Genomic DNA, 17,637 nt, shown 5'->3' on the forward strand with positions numbered 1-17,637 from the left:
GTGGTGTCGTGTATTGTCCGTCTCCAAAGATCTCTGTCTCTGGTCATTTCTTTTAACTCATGCATAGGTATTTTGCATATTCCCATAATTTGATCAATCCATCTTGTTGGGGATCTTGCTCGTGATCTTCGGCCTTCCACCTTTCCTTGTTTAATGAGTCTTTCCACGTTTTCTGTGTATGCTCTCATAACATGTCCAAAGTATTTTGATTGTTGAAGATGGACTTTATTGGAGAGTCATTGACTAACTTTTAGCTCTCTTAAAATTCAATTATTTGTTCTATGGTCGGTCCAAGGAATTCGTAGCATTCGTCTCCAACAGAACATTTCAGTGGCGTCTATCTCTCTTCTTTCCGAATTTCTCAGGGTCCGAGATTGACATCCGTAGGTCAGTATTGGGAATATTAAGCAGTTGATCAACCTCATCTTTAACGCTCTTGAAATTTGACAGTCCTTCCATATTGTGGTCATATTTGCTATGGCGACTTTTGCTAGATCACATCTACGTTTTATTTCTTCCTGTAGTGACCCTGTGTTTGTGATTAATGACCCCAGATATAAGTATGAGCTCACAACCTCAAACCGATCAATTGTGGTTATGTGTGGATAATTGTTATGTAGTCTATCCACTACCATATTCTTTGTCTTTGATATGTTTAATTGCAGACCAAATATTTGACTTTCGTTTTCAACCAGTCGTGTAAGATTTAAGATCAATCATCTCTGCTTGACTATTTGCAAGAAGGGCTGTGTCATCTGCGAAACGTAGGTTGTTCATTTTATGACCATTTATTAAGATGCCTTTTCCTATCCTTCAAGTGCCTTCTCATAATATGCTCTCCATATATATTGAATAATTGTGGAGATACTATACATCCCTGTCTGACACACCCCGTTCTGCATGAAATTCGTTTGAAAGTGTGTCAAGCACTTTAACTGATCCAGTAGTGTGTTCGTATAGTTCAGTTAAGCGAAATAAGGTGTTGGGATACGCCTACTTCTTTTAATATTGCCATAAGTGTCTCCACTTGACCCTGTAGAACTCCTTAAGATAATCTATAAAGCATATGTACAGTGGAATATTGAATTCCCTAGATTTTTTGATTATCTGTTTTATATTCAACAGGTGTTCTCGAGTACCTCTACCTTTGGTAAATCCAGTTTGCTCTTGTGGAATTTCTCTTTGAAGGAATGTTTTTAGTCTCTCATTGATTATATTATGTAGCATTATTTTACTGGCATGTGATGTGAGAGAAATAGTTCTATAATTGTCGCATTTATGGAAGCTACCTTTTTTATGAATTGTTGTTATTGTAGATTTTGTCCAGTCTTCAGGCCATTGTTTAGAATGCCATATTTGGTTACAGAGTAGATGAAGTAATTTTACGCCAGTTTCTTCTATGGCTTTGAGCATTTCTGCTGTTACCATATCTGGACCTGGTGCTTTATTATATTTGAGCTTAATGATCGCGAGTCTTACTTCATTTTCAAGTATATCAGGTTCTTCTTCTACCTCCTCAGAGATTTGGTTAACAGGTTCTTGGCGTTGATAATCTTTATATAGGTCTTTATATAGGATCTAATAGATGAGATAGAAAACTTGAAATATCATGGGTTCAACTCATATCAAACATAAAAGTTTTAAATAGATCCAGGGTCAGGTGACTTAATGAAGATGATAAAAAAGAGAAAGCTTGAATATCCAATGAGATGTAGCAGATACCTGATACAGTCGAACCCGCTTATTAGAATACCGGTTAAAGGAATATCTCGGTTTAAGCAATAGAAACTTGAAGTCCCGAAACGTTTCTACTAGCCATCAGTGATCGGTTATTAGGTTATTCCGGTTAAAGGAATACTTTTGTTTGGCACGAAAGCTATTCCGACAAGCAGGTTCGACTATCTGCAATTAATACTTAACAAAAGATCGAGGAAAAAGTGGAATTGATAGGAAGAAATTTTCATGGCTTCTAAACTTTTGTCAATGGATTGGATTATGCAGATGAATTGTTATTAGTGATGTTGAAAAAGTAACTATTCGTTAAAAAGTACTCGTTACCTACGAATACCGAAAGTAACGATTACTATACAGAGAGGTAAATCGTTACTTTGATTACTCTGATTACTTCGTTGCTTCATACCAATCGTATCAGGGCGAGTACCTATTTTGATTTTGGGTATTGTATCTACTCGGTTGATATCGGTTGATATCGTTTGATATCGGTGTCGGGCCGGTATTCCACGAGTGTTCGGTATCAGTGCAGTTAAATAAAATTTTATCTAAGTATGAAGGGCGGAGGCTATGAAGAGTTTTACAGGATTACAGGGCGCTGAGAAGTAGCTGAAACAGAGGGAGGTATATCATTTAACAAAGCATGAAAGCATGCAGCCAGAAACAGATGTCTATACGATTTGTGGAGGTAAATGTGGGTCAGATGTCTATACGATTTGTGGATCTCTACAGAGATGCTCGAAAAGTAAATGTTGAATAATATCGGCGACAAAACACATTCCGAACAAACACCTCATAGTATGCTAAATTGCTGAGTACTGTTTTCCTCTTTGACTTCACTATTTGGTCGTTCATGTAAGTTGACTATTAGTCCAGATCGCATCTGTTTTGAGATGGACGTTGAGAGGTGACATTTTTTTTGCAGAAATTGCTTAAAAATAACTCAGATAATTATAGTTGAGTTATCCTCCTACTCAAAATAGTCCGGAACATTGTTTAAATAATCAAAATATCAAAATATGAAGGAAAAATTTGATTTTTTTTTGTTTTTTTGATTACAACTTTAAAACTATTCATTTCTGAGAAAAGTTCTACTAACATAAAAATTGAGTAATTAAATTTACTACAATATAGAATTGGCTAAAAATTTAAAAAATAGTCACCCTTGTTGCAAAATAGCAATAATTGCGAAAAAAAAAACCATACAAAAACAAGTATTCGCATTTTACGGTGTTCAACCAGTTATGCTACACTTAGGACCTTCATGATTTACCCAGAAAAACTTCATGATATATTAAAACAACACTGTAAATTTCATTAAGATCGGTTTAATAGATTTTGCAAAATAAATTTTGCAATTCAGCTTTCGCAAAAAAATTCATTTTTTTAAAATGTTGCGGACTGAAAATAAAGCAAGTTTAATTTTCTTTTTGCTTATAGAAGTGTACTGTACCTTTCATTTGCAATTTGCAAAATTAAAATCGATTATTTACCACGGCGTCAGAAACTTTTTTAAATAAACCTTAATTTTTGGTGCTACGCGCAGGACAGCGGTGTTAGATTCACACAAGTTGATTTCCACCAAAATTTCTTCCAATCTTTATTTAATATATTATTTTCTTACTCTATATTTTGTTGTATTTTAATATCTTAATTCTACAAAAATCAAACTAATTTTATTATTGTTTGAGAAATATCGTTTAAACAATTGAATATGTTTAAAAATAATGAACTTTTATTTTCTAAGTTAAAATATATTAACAAAGAAAGTTTTTGTTTAAAAAGGTGTTATTTCAAAGGATAGAGTATGTGTTTTTATTTTGCAATAAACAAATTTATTTATTTATATCGAAATGTAATAAAAATTAAAATGTATCAATCATTATCAAAGGTCATTGGAATGCCCAATCAGAGCAAATTTTCCGCTGTCCTGCGCGGAGCACCAATAATTAATGATTATTTAAAAATTCCTAACGCCGTAGTAGTTAATCGATTTTAGTCTTGCAAATTGTAAATAGAAGGTACGATACACTTCTATAAGCAAAAAAAATTCAACTTGCTATCTGCTTTATTTTGAGTCCTGTAACATTTTGCAAAAATGAATTTTTTTTGCGAAAGCTAGATAGCAAACTGTATTTTGCAAAATCTATCGAACTGATCTTAATGAAATTTATAGTATTGTTTTAATATGTCATATGTTTTTTCTGAGTGAAATATGAAGGTCCTAAGTGTAGCACAAATGGTTGAAAAACGTAAAATGCGAATACTTGTTTTTGTATGGTTTTGGTATGTTTTGTATTGGTATGGAACCAATTCTATATTGCAGAAAATTTAATTACGCAACTTTTATGTCAGTACAACTTTTCTCGGAAATGAATACTTTTAAAATTATAATCAAAAAATGAAGAAAAAAATCGAATTTTTTCTTAATTTTTTGACATTTTGATTATTTGAACAATTTATGAGAGGGAGGATTTTCCTTAATTTTTTGACATTTTGATTATTTAAACAATTTTTGAGAGGAAGGATAACTCAAATATTATTATTTGAGTTATTTTCAAGCAATTTCTGCAAAAAAATTTGAGTCACCTCTCAACGTCCAAATACACTAATATTTTTACATATGAGCCCTGGTCTATGAAGTCATGCTTTTGTGTTCCCGTTCTTTTTAAGAGATTTATTAATTTTTCGTGGTTTACTGTATTCGTCGATAAATTATATACATTAATTTTATATTTTTTCTAAAGACACATTATTTAGCCAGAAGTGGTCCGATATGGTGTATAAAATATTAATCAATTACACAAAAGTTTTAAAAGGTCAACTAACGTTTTAATTTTAATTTTTTTAGAAAAATGCAGAAGAAGCCCAAAAGGCGTTCAAAGAGAAGGGACTTGGAGGTTGGATTGCTACAGTGCAAAAAAATGTTCAGGTAACTATCAACTTAACTTAATTAAGGGTGTGTTAAATATTTGATAAATCATAAGGTTCAGCAGTTTCATTAGGAAATAGAATGTCTTACTTAGCTAAAGATTAAAAAAAAAAACAAAAAAAAAATAATACGAGCTCTTATGCAAAACTTTTTGTTCCAAGTTTTAGAATCTTCCCCATATCGTACTAAGCATACACCTTTAGTCAAGAATTAACTCGTATATTATTAAGACATAGCGAAATGAAAAAATATGAACTTTTTTCTTATAATTGTTTGTTCATATTAATCTCGTTTATAAATAATAGTTGTTTTATATTTCTGTAGTCATTCAATTTCAATATGACACCTTTAATTTCCTTATGGTTCAATTACATGTGTTCAGGACATCTGATTAAATAGTTTAAAAATACCACTTAAAAATATAATAAATAAGTTACTTACAGTTATCTCAAGATGTTGGAACTATTTATCTAAAACAAAAAGTCACAAGTTAAATATTTCCAACTAAACGTTTTCCCTAAGTTAAATATTACTCAGACTTCAAGATAGTATATTCAGATTTCAAGGTACTTGTCCATCCTCAAATAACGGAAGTATATGTATGTAGATTCAAACTCAAAAAACCAAAATAATTTATCAAAGCACTTTAAAAAAATTTACTTAAAGTTTTTTACACTTTTCTAAAAAAATGGTTTTCTGTATTTTTCACTTTTGTACTAATCATCAGAGTACTCTTTTGAAGCTACCACCACAGTAAGAAAAAGAATAATATAAATTATGCTGATTTCTGAGTTTACATATATTAGTTTGTAGATTCATGCGCGTATCTGAAGATGAGCAAATATTACTACATAGACAGAGAAAGCTTTGCGTTTTAGGTCACAGTTTGTGCAATATGTGAATACAAAAAGTTAAAAATCTATTTCTGTTCTGTAAAATTCTATTTCTGATTATTAAATAATCAAAAAAGTTTAAAATAGAGCAAAATTAATTAAATATCCAGTAATAATTGGGAATCGGTTACGTTAAAAAATGACATTGTAGTAACAAGGAATTTTCATAAATTGGTACTGTACAATATTCAAACAAAAACAAATATAATAATATGTGATTATGAATATGAAGGATTTAACAATGGTAGGAGAGCAAAATATACTAAATTGGCAGTCACTTAAGTGTTATGGGGACCTATTGGGTTGTGATTATTAGATCTTAAAACCAAAAAAAGTTAAGTACAATTTTCCATTTTAGTGGGGACTTTCCATTTTTAAAAGTTGCTTATTTTTACGTAAAGAATCCAAATCTACAATAAAAATTTGGGGGTCCCATTTAAGAGTTTAAAGTAACCCCCCACCACACCACTGTAGTGGGGGGTCGTGTTTGGTACCATTCGATAGATTTTTCAAAAACATTTTGAAAGTGTATTTTGCAGTTTTTCGATCTGATGTTCATTTTGCAAAATATCGCAGGGTTTGTATTTAAAATTTTAAATTTACCCCCCTCTACGTGGGGGTCATGTTTAGCACCACTCAATAGATTTTTGAAAAATATTAAAGACGTATTTTTTAGTTTTTCGATATGATGTTCATTTCGCGAAATATTCCCTTTTTTTGTGACACTTTTTGACTCACCCATTTCCTTACGGCCCGCTCAAATCGTCAGATTTTTGAAATATACACTATTTTGCATATGCTTTACCACAGTATAAATAACCACACAGAAGTGAATCTGACTGTCGTTTCCATTGATTTTGTTGGGACCGAAATATTTGACCTTGTGCACCAGTTACAGAATAGAACTTGATGTCCTAAGGAATATACCATTCCAAATTAGGTAATATTTTTGACAAGTAGTTATTAATTAAATATGAAATATAAAATTTAACTATAAAATATAAATAAAATATAACATAAAATATATATAAATATAAAATTTAACTATAAACAACTGTCACGTCAGTCGCAAAATGAGGTTGCACCAGTTACGTTGACATATGAGCATGAAAATTATGTTACCGTTTTCGGCAGGAGTTTCGCTTCTGTGTGTTTATTTATTCTGTGGCTTTACTTACCTTACATTAATATGACAATTTCGAGTATTTTTAAGGATATATTTTTTTTCGGGTCCCCTTAACGAACTTCCCTGTGTTAAGAGCCAATATATGGTAGAGGTACATCTGCAGAGTACTAGGTACCAGGTACCTTCTCCCCATATGATAATCTGACGCGCTCGAGTAACTGCAAAAATCCCCGCTTGGGCTCCCCTACCACAAGGTATTTATTCCAAAAATGAAAAAGAAGGAAAAAGTCAGTTTGATAATTAGGTCAATACCTTTTCTAATTTATTTTCTTGCAACAGTCACAACCCATTAGACAAGTTAGGTCTGGATACCTCATAAAAAAAAAAGTTAATTAATAACAAGCTAAAAATTTGGTAATAGCTTAACGGTGTCGGATAAACTTTGATATATGGGAACACTGGAACAAGGGAAGTTTTAATGGTGGAACAGGTTAAAAATTTGGAACATCAGACTACGAAAACGTCAGATGTATTCTGTCGGACAGAATTTCCAGTTGATTTGTTGCCCTTTCATTAAACTCTCATGCAAAAATCAGACTGCTTTGTATCACCCACTGGGCATTTTAATGAGTGGAACACGAAGAACATGTCAAATAACAGAAATCATGTTGGTTAGTAATAGCAGTCTGATTTTTGCATGAGAGTTTAATGAAAGGGTAACAAATCAATTGAAAGTTCTGTCGGACAAAATACACCTGACGTTTTCGTGGTCTGACAGTTCCAAATTTTTAACCTGTTCCACAATTAAAACTACCCCTGTTCCAGTGTTCCAATATATCAAAGTTTGTCCGACTAGACACCCTTAAGCTATTAACAAATTTTCAGCTTGCTATTAATCAACTTTTTTTTGGTACGCGGGATCCAGACCTAAGTGAGATTAAGTGCTGTCTCTAGTAGGGGCTTCTGCAAATTCATCTCTTTCATGCGCTTTTCTTATTAATGTTTAAGGTCTAGTACTCTCCAATCCTTGCTATTACACAACCGGGTTATTTTTTCTTGTCTGCCTGGTACACGTTTTCTTTCTATTTTTCTTTCCATTTATTAGGCCAAAAAGAGATTATTTAAAATTTTCATTTAAATTTAAAGTTGAAGTTACTACATATAATTGAAGTATTATATTTGGATAATGAAATGATTCTGAATAGTAATAGTTTAAGTACTTCCATATTACACACTAATTCGGAACTAGAGGATATGCATGAATATAAAGAAGCGAGTTGTGTATAGTGTGAGAGAAAGTTTTCAATGAAACTGAAGAGAACATTCTAGAAAACTGCCGCAAGACCAGTTATGATGTACGAAACTGTCAGTTCGTTATTGATAAAGGTATGAACCAAGACAGAAGCTTATGGAGAAATGTAATAATTAGGGATAAACAAACAGAATGATGTGATGAATCCGCAGTTTGTTTTTTCGACGAGACGATGGATTTTAAGAAGAAAAAAAATATGAGCATCAGATACCTTGCTCAAAAATAAAGATAAATTTTGTTTAAAGTAAACGATCTGTTCCTGTTGACTGTTATTAATCATTTAAAACTATACAATTGATCCAAAAAACCTCATTAGGCAAATGATCTATATATAAAATAAAATATACCACAATAAGCAAGTAGCGATATATTACATTCAAATTATATTAGACCAGTGTTTTTCAATCTTTCTGATTTTGCGACCCCTTTACAGGTGGAAATATTCTGGCTAGCCCCTGGTGTCATGGCAAGCCAAAGAAAAAATTTAATCAAAAACTACATACGTTAGGTAATAATTTTTTCCTATTTTGCTACATCTAACTTTTATTCACGCGGGCCAAAAATTAAAGAACAGCCAACATTTTGCTTTGGAATTTCACGAATCTACAGGTGTTTCCGACTGTGCACAGTTTGCAGTATTTGTGCGCTTTGAAGCAGATGACAATATCACGGAAGAAATCTTATTTTGCAAAGCACTTCCTGCAAACACTATTGGCCAGTATTTGTACGATATGTTTTTAGAAAGCACTTGCAACTACAATATTGATTGGGAAAAATATTTCGCCATTTCTAGAGATGATGTTAAAGCTATGAATGGCAAAAATAGCGGGCTCATTACAAAATAAAATCTATAATGCCAAACATATCATGGACACACTGTTTTCTTTATCGACAGGCTCTAAGGTAGTACCTTCTGATATAAATAACGTGCTCAAGGAGCTAATAAAAATTGTAAATTCTATCAAAGGTAAAGCTTTCCAAACCCGGCTATTCAGAATCGTTTGTGAAGATATGGACTCGCCTTATCAAAATCTCCTTTATCACACAGAGGTCAGTTGGCTATCCAAAAGAAAGGTATTGATAAGAGTTCTGGAACTGAGAGCTGAAATTGTTAATGTTCTTAAAAGATGCCAAATCTAAATATGCTTACGGTTTTTCTGACCCTATTGTCTGTTGAAATTAGAATTTTGGCAGATCTATTTAGTCACCTTAACAGTTTGAACAAGATTTCACACAAAACTTCGTTTGTGGTCAACCTCTCTGCAAAACAAAATGTTTGGGTCTTTTCCATGTGTTCAGAAGATTGATGAAGATAATTCAACAGACCAAAGTTTTGCAGTATCGGCTCACATTCCTTGCATTATACAGAGCTTGCATAATTTACAAGCGCAACTTTTGACATACTTTCCAGAGATGCACTCTGAACTCTTTGTTGGATTCTAAACTCTTTGTTGGAAACATCAGTAGATCTTACTGATGTCAACAAATAAAATGAAAGAATGTCTTCTCGATTTAGCTGCTGATGGCATGCTTAAAATAGAATTTTATTCACAAAGTGTCGACGTATTTTGGATAAAAATAAAACACCAATATCGAAAGCCTGGCAAGGGAAGCTCTTAAATTATTAGTGCAATTCGCAACTTCATACTTGTGTGAATTGAGATTTTCTTCAAGGGTATTAAAACTAAAAAGATAAATAGACTGCAATTAGAAAATGATTTGATTAGTAAACTTTAAAAAATAGGGGCATATTCTGATAAACTTTTAAAAACAAACAAGCACATCCTTCCCACTAAAATTGTGTTTTAAGAACCTCAAATCTTTTTTTCTGTCGGCGACCCTCCGAGTAAGGCTTCGAGACCCCCCTGGGGGTCGCGACTCACAGATTGAAAAACACTGTATTAGACGAATAACTTCTATTGGACAGGACAATGATTTCTTAAGTTCGTGACTGTATATTTTTAGAAAAATATTCGAACGACAACCAACATTGAATTCCTTATTTATTTATCCGAATGCACAGTAAAATTTGTTCACTAACTGTTTGTAGATCGAATATTAACGACCTGGGGTAGTAAATTCCGTTCTTATTTTCAGGAGACCCTAAATGCTCTAATAAAAGGAGGCGAAGGAAAAAAATTAGTCGAAGCAATTATCGAGTGGGTTAAGAATTTAATAAAAACCGTTCAGGAAAAAGGACTGCCTGCAGTCACGAAGCAAGTAGAAGCCAAACTGAAAGAAATCCTAGCCCGGGCAATCGTAGAAAACAACAAATGGCCAATGAAAGCACTTACGCAGAAATAAAATATATAAGCATTGTTTTTAAATATTTTTTACTTAATAAATATATTGTTAATATCTTACTTAAACACTATGTATTTTAGACATATCTACATTTTCTATACAGTTAAGCGTCCTAGTGCGGACTCGCATATGTAATAAATAGTACTCCTAATATATTTTGTTCTTGAAATGTTTCTAGTTGTTTATTTTATTAATAATCCAAAAAACATCCTAATATCATAAAAAGAGGAAATAATCGTTATTTTCACATCAAAATCGAATGAGTCTATTTATTCTAGGATCAGTAATAATTTGTAATTTGATTACCGTTTTTCTTGTACGGTATAAATTAATCCTTTCGGTTTATTATTGAAATAACCTAAAAATAATCTTCTGTATTTTGGGTCTCTTTGTTCATTTTCCTCCCTTCATTGAACTCTTATAAGGCGGCATATTTCCTTTTGCAGAGCATAAAAACCATGTTACATTTCTTTCAAAAATCATTCCGAATATTGATTTTTTTATTCTTCTCACTACTGCACGTGTTTCGTTTCTTATTGTCTTGTAATTACCGTATGCCTTTTGTGTTGTTTCTTTACATTTTTTCTTCAGTTCTGTACAAAACCATGGAGTTCTTTATCTTGGGAACGATTTAGTTTTATTTATATTTATTTCACCAATAACTTCCTTGGCTGAGGCTAAGATATTAGACTTAATTTTTGCCCAGTTTTCATCACTCTCAGTGATACTATAAATACTTTTCTGCTTCTTGCTTTTATGTCTTTAGAATATATCTTTTTAGCGAATGGCGTAAGTACATTACAGAATATATTTAGATTCATGCATTATACAATGCATCACAAACAGATGTCCTGTTTGACATCTGCCTTGCCTTGCAACAGTTGCAGCGCCGCAGTCACAAGAAGACGAGGGAAGTTTACCCCATCTGTAGAGGGAGTCGGCGCATATTCCACAGTTTGTTCGAATTCGATTAAGGGCTTCCCAAATCTTACGGGGCGTTCAAATTCGCTAGGTTTTTCTATGATGTCAGGTAGACTATAGTAATGCGGATCTGTCTTACTTTCCCAATCTTCTCTCTTCGGGTATTTAAGTAAAAGTTGGATTGCTGCAGCGCTTGAGCAGATTGTAGAGGAAGTAACTTGGATCGGAGACTGTTTCCAAGAATATTGGGGATGTCGTTGTGGACTAGAAGCTGACGACTGTCCATTATTTTGTTATATTCTTTAACCAGGGCATGTTCGCGGCGTAGGTTGGGTGGTGCTATGTTACTAAGGGTAGGTAGCCACTTGTAGGGGTGGGCTTAATTGTGCCTGTTATCATACGCATAGCACGGTTTAGTTGAGTGTCGACCAGGTGGGTATGCCTGCTATTTAGCCACACTGGTGCACATTATTCTGCCACCGGATATAGCAGGCCAAGAGCAGAGGATCTTAAAGATGATGCTGTGGACCCCCATGTATTGTTGCAGAGTTTCTGTATTATATTGTTGCGTGTTTTCAATTTTGCTGATGTTTTCGTCAGGTGTTCTCTGAATGTGAGCGTTCTGTCTAGGGTAACCCAAAGGTATTTCGGGTATTTATTGTGTTTCAACAGCTTGTTATTAAAATGCACTCGCAATTCTCTGTTTTCCAGCTTGTTGTTGAGATGAAAAGCTGATACTTCAGTTTTTGTAGTACTTGGTTGTAGTCTTCATTTCTTAAGGTATTCGCTGAGGATGGATAAGTCATTCGTGAGAGTGATTTCTGTAGTTTCTAAAGGTTGGTGGCTTGTTGCAAGGGTCCAGTCGTCAGCATATCCAAACTTCCGAGATTCGATTTCAGGTATGTCAGCAATATAGAGGCTGAAAAGTAAAGGAGCAAGGACAGAACCCTGTGGAAGGCCATTGTTAAGTTTCATCTGTCTACTCGTCTCCTTTCCCATTATCACCTGGAAGGCTCTGTTTGTCAGCATGTTGTCAATGAGGTTAATTATCTTTCTGCAGGGGATAATACGGGCCAATCTATATATTAATCCCTGTCTTCAAACAGTATCATATGCTGCTGTTAGATCTATGAATACTGTTGTTGTCTTTAGTTTCTTTTGAAAACTAGCTTCTATAAAAGTTGTCAATGTCAGAACTTGGTCCTTACAGCTTCGATGAGTCCGTACAGCTTCTTTAGAATATGTATCTTGTGGAGTCATCCTGTAAACTTTCAACTTTTATCTTTGTGGATAATGGATGAATGATACCTACATGAATTGACTATCTAAAATACTCATACAGAGGAATAACAAATGATGCTAGAACCGGAGACACCAAAAATTACCACAAATGAAGAAATTTATATAAATACACAGTAAATTCGAATAATACTTGAAAAGCTGCAGCAGGTGAAAACGATATACCAAACCATCAACCTAATCAAGACATTAGGTTTGTTCTAGCAAACAGTCAAACTAGTCAGAAACCGTCAGAAAATAGTTGGTCAGTGAGGGAACATAAAACAGTCACCAGTGCTATCCCCTCTACTCGCGCTGGTCGGATATCCGCTGATGGTTTCAAACCGTTTGAAACTGATGCTAGAACAAACCTATAACCACAACAGAAAAGCTTCATTTATACTTGGCAAGTTTACTGTCTAAAATTACTTGCGGCCGCTAAATTTACCATGTGTAAACAATAAGAAAGTGCCTTTGCTAGCACTTTCCTGTTGTTTACACATAACAAGTTTAGTGGCTGAATGTACTTGCACTAAACTTGCAAAATGTAAATGCAGCTAAAGGACAATAGAAAGGGCAATATTAGGTATATAATTGTCAGATAGAGAGAGGAATAACTGGGTAAGATCAAAAAGATCTTATGACCAAGAGAAAGATCACAGATGAGATAAGTTACTGACATAAAAAAAAACAATCAGAACAAATTGGAAGCATATTGCTCAGGATAGAGATCTACTGAGACGCGAATATAGAAAGTCAGAGAAATGCAATATAAATAAAGTGGTTAGGTTAGGTTAAATTTCACAGCATTAAGCAAAAACAGTAAATGACAGAATTATCTCCTATAAAAAAGCCAACAGACTTTGTGTGGCGATTTAATTTAAACAGTTTTAGTTCATTTTGAGAATTTTCAGTGGATTTTCTTTATAAAAGCTTTCTTATATAGGGTGTTTCATTGGGAAACGGAAATAATTTAATGGTAAATAGAGATCACCGAGCTGGTTCTAGATATACTACATTTTTTTCCCTACCAACTTTTATAACCTAGTTTCAGGATGTTTTATCGATTTTGCACATTTCTTTCCTAAGCCACCACTTTAGAACCACCCTGTAGATAGATAGATAGATAGATTTATTTAACTACTTTACAAAAAAAAAATTGTTTGTAGCAAGTCAAAATTACAAAGTCAAAATAAGGAATATAAAAATTACAAGGTATATAAAATCACAAGGTATATAAAACAGAAATATAAAACACAACTTATAAATATGTATCACAAACAAGAATATAGATTAACAAAAAATATTTTGTGTCACGGTAAGCATTTCAGTAGATGTTCTGCAATGAGTCATATATTCTTCCGAGCAATAAAAGCAATGTTTCAACAGATACCTTTTTATTACTTTTTTGAAACTGTTACAGCTTAGCTGTTTAATATCTTTTGGTAAAATATTGTAGTAGTTATAATTAAGACAATTTTTATCTGAAAGACGCAATCTAGAGCGATTTGTTCGTAAATAGTGAGAGTATCGCGTATTGTGAACGTGAACATCAGACTGCTTTGTTAAATGGGACCTTTTTCTGTGAATTTCAGTCAGAACTTGATATATCAACAGAGTAGGTAGCGGCATAATTTTTAATTTGATGAAGAGAGGTCGGCAATGTTCCAGATAACTAACTCCTGCTAAAATCCGGATAGCTTTCTTTTGCATCCTGAAAATTTGAAGAGCATTTGTTGAATTGCCCCATAAGATTAATCCATAGCTTAGGTGTGAGTGAAATAAAGAAAAATATGTCACCTTCAATGTCTCAAAGCTGACAACCCTTGCTAGTTGACGAATAAGAAACAATGAACTAGACAGCTTCGCCTTTACTTGTGAAATATGAGCCGACCAGTTCAATCGATTGTCTATGGTTGTCTGTATATTTTTTTATATTTGGTACACATATGTCTCATTCAAAAGCCAAACGACCGACATACTAACCATAAGAAAAATCCAGGTCCGGATTAACAAAATATTATAAAGTAATTGTGACCTTAAAACAACACCTTGTATATTCAAATTTTGAAAATCTGTTTGATTATTTGAAAAGAGCATAAAAAGTAAGTCTAATGGTTCGCTTCAATTTTTCGGCCAGACAATTTTATGACTTTAATTTTGAAATTTTCTTGAATTTTTTAAAAACTCTGACATTAAAAAGCAGATATTATTAACTTTTATTTATAAATTATTATATTATATATTAAGTTAATGAATAAAGATTCATTTTAAAAATAATCAATACTTATTTACCACATTGGAACGACCCAATTACTAATCACAAGAAAAATCCAGGTCTGGATTTACAAAAAAAAAATATAAAGTAATTGTGACCTTAAAACAACACCCTGTATATTTAAATTTTGAAAATTTGTTTGCGTATTTTAAAAGAGGATAAAAACTGCGTTAAAAGGTGCATGTCAAATTTTTGCGCAGTTAATTTAATTACGGTAATTTTGAAATCATATTGATGAATTCTGTCAAGGTAACACGAAGCTGCCAGAAAAATTATGAACAATCCCAATGTAATTAAAAAATCTATTCGAAATCTTTTAAAACGAGCAAGGAAAAGTATCAAACAAAATGGCGGAAATTTTGAGCAACTGTTATAGTTAAAATATTTTTAATTTATGTTAAGTTGTTGAATTGTTTAAACGATTTATTTTTATTAGATATAGCCGTTTTTTTAATTGTTTACTAAATCATTAAAATATCTCAATTCTCGCAATTCTAATTTTTAATGATGTGCATACAGCTGCTACAAATACAGAGAATCCATGAAGCCAGCGTAGTAAATAAGTATTAAGTATTTTTAAAATAAGTATTGATTCATTAACATTAAATTATTAAAAGTTAATAATACCTGGTTTTTAATCTGAGTTTTTTAAAATTTCAATATAATTTCAAAATTGCTGTAATTAAATCAACGGCGCAGAAAATTGAAATGAACCTTTAATCACAGGTTTTATGGTCTTTTAAAATGAGCAGACAAATTTTCAAAATTTCAATATACAGGGTGTTGGTTCAAGGTCACAATTACTTTATATTTTTTTGTTAATCCGCACCTGGATGTTCCTTGTCATTAGTAATTGGGTCGTTCCAATGTGGTAAATAAGTATTGATTATTTTTAAAATGGGCATTTATTCATTAACTTTAATAATTTGTAACTGGAAGCTAATAATACCTGCTTTTTAATATCAGAGTTCTTAAAAAATTCAATATAATTAAAGTCATAAAATTGTCTGGCCGAAAAACTGAAGCAAACCATTAAACTTAGTTTTTTGTGCTCTTTTGAAATGTGCAAACAGATTTTCAAAATTTGAATGTACAGGGTGTTGTTTTAAGGTCACAATTACTATATAATTTTTGGTTAATCCGGACCTAGATTTTTCTTATCGTTAGTATGCCGGTCGTTTGGGTTCTGAATGAGACATCTGTGTACCAAATATCAAAAATATATACAGAGTGGCTCTAAAGTTATGTCTTAGGAAAAAATGGGCAAAATCGATAAAACACCCTGTAACTCGGTTTTAAAATATCGGTAGGGTAAAAAATGTAGTATATCTAGAACCGGCTCGGTGACCTCTATTCATCATTAAAGTATTTCCGTTTCCCAATGAAACACCCTGTATAATAAAATTATTTGTTACAGAATATTATGAAACACAACAGAATAGAAACAAAAAAAGGTGATGTATTTAAAGTTGGAATCTTAAAATACACATTGGAAATGTAAAAAATATAAAACTAACATAATGAAAATTATAACTTATGTATGTAATTAGATAAAAAATCGAGAACTCACGTTATACCATTGTGAGGAATCATTTTGCCATTTACGACCCTAAAAAACTTTACTTTTAGACAGTGCAGCAACTAGAAAGTTTAAATAAATCACAAAAAGCACAGACAGGCATATGAATACTCTAAAAGCTCTAAATCCTCTTTAATTAAATCAACTATGCATGAAAAACGTTAATATTTTACAACTGGATATATATACACATATTCTGAAACATTCATTTTAAAACGAAACGAACTTTTGTCTGTAAAGTTAGGTTCAAATTTAATTAACGCATTTAAATTATTTTCTTTTCTCTGATTCTGGCCTTGGTTTAGAACTAGAACCTTTAGCCACGTAATTGTATAACTTATCATTAACTCGGGTGTAATGTGAAGTGTGTGTGTTGAGTAAGTGTCTTGTTACTTTGAAAAGTCGACGTCATTGTCTTTGCAAAGAGACGCTAATTGATTTAAATTATTTAAATATAATTGTATAAAATGTCATAGCAATATACATATTTATACAGTGTGCCCAGAAACTCTACCGACAAATGAAGACAGGAGATTCCTAAGATAATTTTAAGACAATTTAATCCAATTCGTCTAGTCCGAAAATGCTTCCTAAAGGAGCTAGAGCTCTTTGAAGATGGCGTCTGGTAATTAGTTTTTCTTAAATATTTCCAGAATTCTTCTATTTAGAAAAACGAAAATTGGTACACATAGTTGTCTTTCAGAGATAAATTGATTCCATCCATTGCCAATTTCTAGTACCGGTCATAGGCGTTCGTTTTGGGTAGGGCAACAGTTATATTATCGCATAACTTTTTTGTTTTTAATTTTTAAGCATTTTTGAGTCTGGATTATTAAAACGTAAGGTATTATAGTACTAAAAGGTACTCTTACTTTAAGTCGATAGAATACACCGTGTTCTAGAAAAATCGATTTGAAAATTTTTCGTTTTTTGAATATCAAAAAAAAATTCAAAAAATTTTTTATTTAGGACTTCATTAATTGCGAATTTCTAGTACCGGTCATATGCGTCCGTTTTGGGTAGGTCAACGGTTATTTTATCGCATAACTTTTTTGTCTTTAATTTTTAAGAATTTTTGACACCAGGTTATGAAATTATGAGGTATTCTAGTACTAAAAGTTACTCTTGCTTTAAGTTGGTAAAATACACCGTTTATTTTGAAAAAAAAAATTTAATTTTTTTTTCAAATTCAGGAAACGAAAAATTTTCGAATCGATTTTTCTAGGAAACGGTGTGCCCTACTGACTTAAAGCAAGAGTACCTTTTAGTACTAGAATACCTCA

General features: G+C 32.4%; 1 protein-coding gene across 12 annotated transcripts in view; it reads left to right on the forward strand.

The window, feature by feature from the left end:
* LOC126884956 (uncharacterized) overlaps window positions 1–17,637 on the forward strand; it is a 110,631-nt gene that overhangs the window by 48,577 nt on the left and 44,417 nt on the right. For 11 of the 12 annotated variants that reach the window (XM_050651324.1, XM_050651327.1, XM_050651326.1 and 8 more), the window contains one exon: window positions 4,583–4,663. In XM_050651324.1, the coding sequence (XP_050507281.1) occupies window positions 4,583–4,663 (81 nt within the window). Of the gene's footprint in view, window positions 1–4,582; window positions 4,664–10,091; window positions 10,472–17,637 lie in introns of those variants that run through there. The other variant, XM_050651333.1, reaches the window with a different exon arrangement.

Source organism: Diabrotica virgifera, chromosome 5 (genome assembly GCF_917563875.1).
Source record: "Diabrotica virgifera virgifera chromosome 5, PGI_DIABVI_V3a".
Taxonomy (NCBI): Eukaryota; Metazoa; Arthropoda; class Insecta; order Coleoptera; family Chrysomelidae; genus Diabrotica; species Diabrotica virgifera.